Below are 10,408 nucleotides of genomic sequence, written 5' to 3' on the forward strand. Positions count from 1 at the left end.
CTAAAAATATCAGTACTTTAAGTTATTTTAAGGTTCAAGCACTTAGGTTGCTGTGTATAAATTGAGAGGATTTGTTAACTCACTCAGATGGAGAAGGTGTTTCTCTGGGCTCTTCTATCTCAGGGGTCTCCATGGACACATCTGGCCCACTCATCTGGGAGTCAGTCTCCTGTGTTGGTCCAAAACCTGTTGAGAACAAATCAGAGAAGATAAATGACACACCTGTTCATCCAACGACTGATATCAAAACTGTTTTAAACAATAAAAGAGCATTGATACTGTTGGTCAGATAGAACTAAATACAACAACTTACCAAATGTGGGTGAGAATTCGAAGATGAACGTCGCAGGACGAAGAGGCTTCAATCTGTTAAATGGGCCAGAGGAGTTCGCCACTAAATGATGAAGCCTACAAAATATGAGGATGAGTAATGTAAGTATCATTCCTGCACACATTCAATTATTTATAAATTGAGAAAAAATTGTTCAACTCACTCAAGAACAGGAGATGGTGTGGCTGGGGCAGAAGGCTCAGAGGACAGATGCAGTCCACCCAGGAGCTCACACAGGTGTTCAATAGATGTGTCAGTCTCCAGCGTTTCACTCACTTCCTGCATCTGTGTCTCCTGTCCAGCAGCCTCCTGCATTTTTAAACCTGTTGAGAATAAATCAGAGCAGATAAATGACACACCTGTTCATCCAATGATTGATATCTTTAAATACAGATCCATAAAAACAAGTTCTTCTAAATTTCACAAACACACTAAGAAACATGCTACTAAAACAGTTTTAAAAATCTAAGAGCAATGATAGTGTTGAGCAGATTAAATAAGAATATATCAACTTACTATTTCTCATTTTCCTCATCCTCCTTTTGGCCTTATTCGAAACCTTGAATGTGTCCACTGCATCTCCTGGAGCTAAAAACAAGTGGCTCTGAGTTTCAGTAAAACACTTCGAAACATGATACCAAAAGTAAGATTCTTAAAACAGTTTCAAAAATAAAATAGCATTGATATTTTGGTCCGATGTCATTACATACAAATTCATTTTTCCTTTACCTGTTTCTGAAACAGCAGCAGCTGCTGGAGGTTCCTGGGACTCAGGTTTTGGTGGATCTTTCATATCCAGTGTCTCTGTAGAACTCTCCAGCCTAAAAATACAAGCACTGTAAGTATTGTTTCTGCAAACATTCAAGCACTTAGATCGATGTGTATAAATCAAGAGAATTTGTTCAACTCACTGAGGTGGAGAAGCTGCCATGACAGGAGCTTCTGTGGACGCCTCTGGTTCTGTGGATGCCTCTGGTTCTGTGGACGCCTCTGGTTCTGTGGACGCCTCTGGTTCTGTGGAAGCTGTTGAGAATAAATCAGAGTAGATAAACACCTGACACACCTGTTCATCCAATGACTGATATCTTTAAATACAGATCCATAAAAACTAAATTTTACTCACACACTAAGACACATGACACCAAAGACAGTTTGAAAAATATTAGAGCATTGATAGTGTTGAGCAGATTGGAAAGGAATATATTAACTTACATTTTTTATTTTTCCTCATCCTCCTTTTCGTTTTCTTCAAAGCAGCTGAAGCTGGTGTGACAGGGAGCTCTGTGGACGTCTCTTGTGAGGAAGCTGTTGAGAATAAATCAGACTAGATAAACACCTGACACACCTGTTCATCCAATGATTGATATCTTTAAATACAGATCCATAAAAACAAGTAGCTCTAAATTTCACTCACACACTAAGAAACATGCTACCGAAAGATTCTCAAAACAGTTTTAAAATACAAGAGCATTGATGGTTTTGGTCCGATGTCATGATGACATACAAATGATTTTTCCCTTTACCTGTGATTGGAGCTGCAGCAGCTGCTGAAGGTGCCTGGGACTCGTCTTTCGATTTGTCCCTCTGTCTCTGCGTAGAGCTCTCCTGCCTAAAAATACAAGCACTGTAAGTATTGTTTCTGCAAAGATTCGAGCACTTAAATTGATGTGTATAAATCAAGAGAATTTGTTCAACTCACTGAGGTGGAGCAGCTGCCGTGACAGGAGCTTCTATGGACGCCTCTGGTTCTGTGGACGCCTCTGGTTGTGGGGAAGCTGTTGAGAATAAATCAGAGCAGATAAACAACTGATACACCTGTTCATCCAATGATGGATATCTTTAAATACGGATCCATAAACAAGTTGCTCTAAATTTCACTCACACACTAAGAAACATGCTACCAAAAAATTCTCCAAACAGTTTTTAAACAAAAAGAGCATCAATATTTTTAGTCTGATGTCATGACATACAAATTATTTTTTCCTCTACCTGGTTTCGTAACAGCAGCAGCCGCTGGAGGTGCCCGGGACTCCGTTTTGGATGGATGTGAGTTATCCTGTTTATTTGTAGAACTCTCCTGCCTAAAAATACAAGCACTGTAAGTATTGTTTCTGCAAACATTCAAGCACTTAGATTGATGTGTATAAATCAAAAGAATTTGTTCAACTTACTGAGGTGAAGCAGCTTTTGTGGACTTCTCTTGTCCAACACTCTCCTGCCTTTGTGGGGAAGCTGTTGAGAACAAATCAGACTAGATAAACACCTGATACACTTGTTCATCCAATGATTGATATCTTTAAATACAGATAAATATTAACAGGTTTACCATCTGTTCTAATTTCACTAACCTACTAAGAAACATGCTAGCAAAAGTAAGATCAAAACAGTTTTAAAATAAAAGAGCATTGGTGGTTTTGGTCAGATGTAATAACATGCAAATCATTTTTTCCTTTACCTGTTCTTGGAACAGCAGCAGCTGCTGGAGGTACCTGGGACTCCGATTTGTCCCTTTGTCCCTGCAAACAACTCTTCTGTCTAAAAATATAAGCATTGTAAGTGTTCCTGCAAACATTTGTGCACTTAGATTGATGTGTATAAAACATGATAATATTTAACTCACTGAGGTGGAAAAGTTTCCCAGAAAGAGCGTTGACCCCTACAAACACAAGTACTTGGAAGTTATTTCAAGTTTCAAGAATTATTTCAAGTTTCAAGCATATAGATCGATGTGTATAAATCAAGAGAATGTGTTCAACTCACTGAGGCAGAGAAACTCCCCAGGCAGAACGTTGAACCCTAGAAATACAAGAACTTGAAGTTATAAAGGGGTGCTGTAACGGTGTGTCATGCATTCTGACTTCTTTACAATGTTAAACGTGCTGTCTTATGCTTAACATGGTCAACTTGTCAAAAAACTAGTTGGGCGTATTACGTAGTATTTCTGTGCTCGATACACTCCCCCAGCGATCGTACAGGTTTCCGAAAGTTTCTTTTCGAAAAATATAAAACGTAATATTTCGTAACAATTTTTCTTAGTTCCTTATTGGACAATTCTCCCGGAAAAGCACGCGGCACGCCCACGCGGCAGCAAAGAGAGCAGGAGAAGGAGCATGCGCAGACGGCACTTTCACTTGCGTGCAGGAGAGAGAAAGAGAGAGCATACGTTCGCGAAGCTCAGGTGTTTGTTTGTTCACTGCATTTGGGTGATGAATGTTATATAAACGGTAGACATAACGCTGGATTTGGAGATGGTTTGAAACTGATATATGGAGCTGTCCCAGCGCTAAAAGATGCCGGACATGAACTGCATGCGGTGAGTGAAACTGATGTCTGTGTTTTGTTGGCAATGGGTGCGCATGTGCTTTAGTTCAGCCTACCCCTCCCCCCCGCACAAGCCGTATGCTTTCGGAAATAATCGTACAGCTGTATCTACCTTTTATAGACGTGATCAAACTAAATTCTTTTCGAAAATACAAAGTATGCAATACTACTCTATAGGCACTCAAGATTACTATGAGATTGTCAGAAACCACGTGTGTTAGGGCTGCTTTAAGTTTCAAGCGTATAGATTGATGTGTATAATTCAATTGGTTTAACTTACTGAGGTGGAGAATCTGGTGCAACAGAGGGCTTTGTTGCCATCTCTTGTCCTCCAATCTCTTTTCCTTGTGAGGGAGCTGTTGAGAACAAATCAGACTAGATAAACACCTGACACACCTGTTGATCTCTTTAAATACAGATCTATAAAAACAAGTTCTTCTAAATTTTACTCACACACTAAGAAACATGCTACCAAAAACAGTTATAAAAATAAAAGAGATATGATATATTTGGTCCAAGGTCATTTCGTATGAACGACATTTACCGTTACCTGTGATTGGAGCTGAAGCAGCTGCTGGAGGTGCCTGGGACTCAGATTTGTCCCTCTGGCTCTGCGTATAACTCTCCTGCCTAAAAATACAAGCACTGTAAGTATTGTTTCTGCAAACATTCAAGCACTTAGATTGATGTGTATAAATCAAGAGAATTTGCTCAACTCACTTAGATGGGTAACGCATTGAATTCGCTATCACGGGGGGCTTCGTGGACACCTTCCGAGTTGTCCACCCATCTCTGAAGACCCTCCTCTGGATAACAGCTGGGGGATTTGTTGCCGTCTCTTGTCCAGCAATCTCCTTTCTTGGTGAAGGAGCTGTTGAGAATAAATCAGAGCAGTTAAACACCTGATACACCTGTTCATCCAATGATCGATATCTTTAAATACAGATCCATAAAAACAAGTTGCTCTAAATTTCACTCACACACTAAGAAACATGCTACCAAAAACTGTTTAAAAATAAAAGAGCATTGATGGTTTTAGTCTGATGTCATGACATACAAATGATTTTTTCCTTTACCTGGTTTTGTAACAGCAGCAGCTGCTGGGGGTGCCCGGGACTCCATTTTGACTCTATCTGGCTTATTCCGTTTCTTTGTAGAGCTCTCCAGCCTAAAAATACAAGCACTGTAAGTATTGTTTCTGCAAACATTCAAGCACTTAGATTGATGTGTATAAATCAAAAGAATTTGTTCAACTTACTGAGGTGAAGCAGCTTTTGTGGACTTCTCTTGTCCAACACTCTCCTGCCTTTGTGGGGAAGCTGTTGAGAACAAATCAGACTAGATAAACACCTGATACACTTGTTCATCCAATGATTGATATCTTTAAATACAGATGAATATTAACAGGTTTACCATCTGTTCTAATTTCACTAACCTACTAAGAAACATGCTAGCAAAAGTAAGATCAAAACAGTTTTAAAATAAAAGAGCATTGGTGGTTTTGGTCAGATGTAATAACATGCAAATCATTTTTTCCTTTACCTGTTCTTGGAACAACAGCAGCTGCTGGAGGTACCTGGGACTCAGATTTGTCCCTTTGTCCCTGCAAACAACTCTTCTGTCTAAAAATATAAGCATTGTAAGTGTTCCTGCAAACATTTGTGCACTTAGATTGATACGTACAAAACAAGAGAATATTTAACTCACTGAGGTGGAAAAGTTTCCCAGAAAGAGCGTTGACCCCTACAAACACAAGTACTTGGAGTTATTTCAAGTTTCAAGCATATAGATCGATGTGTATAAATCAAGAGAATGTGTTCAACTCACTGAGGCAGAGAAACTCCCCAGGCAGAACGTTGAACCCTAGAAATACAAGAACTTGAAGTTATTTTTAATGGGTGCTGCAACGGTGTGTCATGCATTCTGACTTCTTTACAATGTTAAACGTGCCGTCTTATGCTTAACATGGTCAACTTGTCAAAAAACTAGTTGGGCGTGTTACGTAGTATTTCTGTGCTCGATACACTCCCCCAGCGATCGTACAGGTTTCAGAAAGTTTTTTTTTTCGAAAAATATAAAACGTAATATTTCGTAACAATTTTTCTTAGTTCCTTATTGGACAATTCTCCCGGAAAAGCACGCAGCAGCAAGGATAGCAGGAGAAGGAGCATGCGCAGACGCCACTTTCACTTGTGTGCAGGAGACAGAGAGAGAGCATACGTTCGCGAAGTTCAGGTGTTTGTTTGTTCACTGCATTTGGGTGATGAATGTTATATAAATGGTGGATATAACGCTGGATTTGGAGATCGTTTGAAACTGATATATGGAGCCATCCCAGCGCTAAAAGATGCCGGACATGAACCGCATGCGGTGAGTGAAACTGATGTCTGTGTTTTGTTGGCAATGGGTGCGCACGTGCTTTAGTTCAGCCTACCCCTCCATACGGCACGCGCCGTATGGTTTCGGAAAAAATCGTACAGCTGTATCTATCTTTTATAAATGTGATCAAACTAAATACTTTTCGAAGATACAAAGTATGCAATACTACTCTATAGGCACTCAAGATTACTATGAGATTGTCAGAAACCACGTGTGTTAGGGCTGCTTTAAGTTTCAAGCGTATAGATTGATGTGTATAATTCAATTGGTTTAACTTACTGAGGTGGAGAATCTGGTGCAACGGAGGGCTTTGTTGCCATCTCTTGTCCTCCAATCTCTTTTCCTTGTGAGGGAGCTGTTGAGAAAAAATCAGACTAGATAAACACCTGACACACTTGTTCATCCAATGATTGATATCTTTAAATACAGATAAATAATAACAGGTTTACCATCTGTTCTAATTTCACTAACCAACTAAGAAACATGCTAGCAAAAGTAAGATCAAAACAGTTTTAAAAATAAAAGAGCACAGATGTAATAACATACAAATGTTTTTTTCCTTTACCTGTTCTTGGAACAGCAGCAGCTGCTGGAGGTACCTGGGATGCAGATTTGTCCCTTTGTCCCTGCAAACAACTCTTCTGCCTAAAAAAACAAGCATTGTAAGTATTGTTGTACTTGAAGTTATTTCAAGTTTCAAGCATTATTTCAAGTTTCAAGCATATAGATCGATGTGTATAAATCAAGAGAATTTGTTTTACTCACTGAGGTGGAGAAGCTGCCGTGACAGGAGCTTCTGTGGACGCCTCTGGTTGTGGGGAAGCTGTTGAGAATAAATCAGACTAGATAAACACCTGACACACCTGTTCATGCAATGATTGATATCTTTAAATACAGGTCTATAAAAACAAGTTCTTCTCAATTTTACTCACACACTAAGAAACATGCTACCAAAAACAGTTATAAAAATAAAAGAGATATGATATATTTGGTCCATGGTCATTTCGTACAAACAATATTTTCCGTTACCTGTGATTGGAGCTGAAGCAGCTGCTGAAGGTGCCTGGGACTCAGATGTGTCCCTCTGGCTCTGCGTATAACTCTCCTGCCTAAAAATACAAGCACTGTAAGTATTGTCTCTGCAAACATTCGTGCACTTAGATTGATGCGTACAAAACAAGAGAATACGTTCAACTCACTGAGGTGGAGAAGTTCTCCAGGCAGGACGTTCACCCCTAAAAATACCAGTACTTTAGGTTATTTTATGTTTTTACGCATTTAGATTACAGTGTATAAATCAAGAGAATTTGTTCAACTCACTGAGGTGGAGAAGTTCTCCAGGCAGGACGTTCACCCCTAAAAATACCAGTACAACTTTATGGAGATGCAGATTTCATTTTCCAACAGGACTTGGCACCTGCACAGTGCCAAAGCTACCAGTACCTGGTTTAAGGACCATGGTATCCCTGTTCTTAATTGGCCAGCAAACTCGCCTGACCTTAACCCCATAGAAAATCTATGGGGTATTGTGAAGAGGAAGATGCGATATGCCAGACCCAACAATGCAGAAGAGGTGAAGGCCACTATCAGAGCAACCTGGGCTCTCATAACACCTGAGCAGTGCCACAGACTGATCGACTCCATGCCACGCCGCATTGCTGCAGTAATTCAGGCAAAAGGAGCCCCAACTAAGTAATGAGTGCTGTACATGCTCATACTTTTCATGTTCATACTTTTCAGTTGGCCAAGATTTCTAAAACTCCTTTCTTTGTATTGGTCTTAAGTAATATTCTAATTTTCTGAGATACTGAATTTGGGATTTTCATTAGTTGTCAGTTACAAACATCAAATTAAAAGAAATAAACATTTGAAATATATCAGTCTGTGTGTAATGAATGAATAGAATATACAAGTTTTACTTTTTGAATGGAATTAGTGAAATAAATCAACTTTTTGATGATATTCTAATTATATGACCAGCACATGTATACTCATCCAGCTTGACATACTGTATGAGGGTTCATTTTTATCCTCTTGACTGTAGTCACTACACAGCAGCACCCGATGAGTTACATTGAACATAGATTAGAAGCAGCCCAACAACACCACTGACAGCAAGCAGAGTTCAATTCACAAACAATTGAAGCAATAAAGCAGGGCTCTTCAACTATGTTAGGTCCAGTGAGTGTCCTGCAGTTTAGCTCATCCATACTCCAACACACCTGCCTGGATGTTTCTAGCAGTCCCAAAGACCTTCATTAGTTTATTGGTTCAGGTGTGTTAAAAAGAGGTTGAAGCTAAACCATGCAGGAAGGTGGACCTTGTTGAAGACTTCTGCAATAAAGCAACCTGTGTGTTTTACTGGGTATGCTGTACAGGTGCATCTCAAAATATTAGAATATCATGAAAGAGATATCAAAACAGTTTGTGCTGTATTTATCCAACCAATGTTATAAATATAAATATCGCTGATTTCCTTCTAAAAGTGTTTGTCAGTATTTAATAATTTAAAAAGTACAGGGTTTTTTAAAATTTACTGAAAAACAGCGAATTTGTAAATCCAAGGTTTTGGAAGGACAGTGACGATATGTAAAGTATATGGTATGAAATGTCAGAACCAAGAAAAATAATTTGTAACCCACTATTAATAATAAACAGTGGGAAACATGGTGTAACAACTAGTAATCCAAGCAGGATGCGGACCCACGTGCAGTAGCAGATCAACTAAAATAATCCAAAGTACAGTGAGCATAGCCACTGGGAACAAGATCAAACATTTAACGACTGACAACAGACAAAGGAAACACTGGGGTTTAAATACACTGGGAACTAATAAGGGTGAAACAAGATAACTAGACACACCTAGGGAAAACAATTAACAAGAACCAAAGAATAAAAGAACTACACAGGACTACACAGGAAACAGGAAAGCAAACAACCAAAACTACAAACTAAAAGTCGAAAAGACAGGGGAACACAGACTGAATCGTGAACCCCCTAAGAGCAGCTTCAAGACACTCTCAAAGGTCCAGGAGGGTGGTGGAGTGAAGGCGGAACAGGGGGAGGGATGGAGGGCCAGGCCCATGGAGTGGAACAGGGTTAGGGCCGTGGAGCAGAGTCGGGCCTGGGCCGTGGAGTAGAGGCGGACCTGGGCCAAGGAGCAGAGGTGGACCTGGGCCGTAGAGCAGAGGCGGACGTGGGCCATAGAGCAGAGTCCTTCCTGCCTCGACTAAGATGGGCGCTACTGAGTTACCTACCTCGTTCAAGATGTCCACGACTGGTCTTCCAGCCCTGCACTCTGAAGGCCAGGGAGGCGCAGGCAGGGCTGGAAGACCAGTGACTGACATCTTGGACGAGGTAGGGAACTCAGTAGCGCCCATCTTAGTCGAGGCAGGGAGCTCAGAAGCGGCCATCTTGGACGAGGCAGGGAGCTCAGAAGCGGCCATCTTGGATGAGGCAGGGGGGACTCAGAGGAGGCCATCTTGGCGCAGGCAGAAAGCTCACCAAATATTCTTCTAGCCCAGTTGTGTGTTCTACGCTTAGTATATGGTTACAGTTTAGACGAAGGCATAAACTCACAAATTTTTCCATGCTAAGCCCTCTCTGTAATAATCTTTTGTTTCCTGCTGGCAAGCTTGACTCCACGTATGTACAGTGGCAGAGGGTAGGTTTGGCCAGATTTAGTTATATTTATATAGAACACTTTTGCTAGTTTTAGTGACCTTTCAGAGAAGTTTTAATTGTCACAGCTCAATCTATTCCGCTACTTTCAAGTCCGCCACTTTATCCAAGCTCAGAGTTCAACCTTTCCTGATCTCCCCCCTGCTTCACTATTGGATCAAATTCTACAGTCCCCTATAGTTCCTAAAGGCCAAATTGCAACCAAATGATGTCCCCAAATGATTTCTTAATTGAGCGAATTAGAAATAAATGGATAAAGGACATGGGTATTGAAATACCAGACGAAACTTGGGACGAAGCTTTAAGTAGAATAAATGGATCCACCTCTTGTGCACGCCTTGGTCTTATACAATTTAAAGTCATTCACCGTGCCTATTACACAAAGTATAGACTTTCAAAACTCTATCCTGATGTTGGTGAGGAGTGTGATCGGTGCAAACATGACAAAGCAGACTTCATTCATATGTTCTGGGCTTGTCCAAAATTAAGTGACTATTGGGCATTTATATTTAAACGTTAACTAACAATATGCAGAACAGGTTAAAATATTAGATATCTACTAGCGATCTTAATACATATCTTACAGGAGACAATTGATTTGCAATTGCAACTGCAATTTAGTGTTTTTGTGAATTGAAAAATTAATAATACACACAGTTGGATCAGATGTACAGTACAAAAATAATATATAATCTA

General features: G+C 40.1%; 1 protein-coding gene across 1 annotated transcript; it reads right to left on the minus strand.

Moving 5' to 3' along the window:
- Window positions 1-79: 79 nt before the first annotated feature.
- Window positions 80-6,853, minus strand: LOC130563713 (polycystic kidney disease protein 1-like 3). The gene is made up of 18 exons (XM_057349456.1): window positions 6,797-6,853; window positions 4,729-4,820; window positions 4,373-4,523; window positions 4,203-4,282; window positions 3,933-4,008; window positions 3,092-3,127; window positions 2,787-2,866; window positions 2,503-2,563; window positions 2,321-2,412; window positions 2,031-2,106; window positions 1,855-1,940; window positions 1,544-1,636; window positions 1,243-1,354; window positions 1,061-1,152; window positions 848-919; window positions 495-654; window positions 314-408; window positions 80-186 (listed from the first exon to the last, which is right to left on the minus strand). Exons 2-18 carry the CDS (start codon window positions 4,772-4,774, stop codon window positions 80-82), a joined length of 1,515 nt encoding a protein of 504 aa, XP_057205439.1. The 5' UTR covers window positions 4,775-4,820; window positions 6,797-6,853.
- Window positions 6,854-10,408: the final 3,555 nt, after the last annotated feature.

This window comes from Triplophysa rosa, linkage group LG2, assembly GCF_024868665.1.
Source record: "Triplophysa rosa linkage group LG2, Trosa_1v2, whole genome shotgun sequence".
NCBI lineage: Eukaryota > Metazoa > Chordata > Actinopteri > Cypriniformes > Nemacheilidae > Triplophysa > Triplophysa rosa.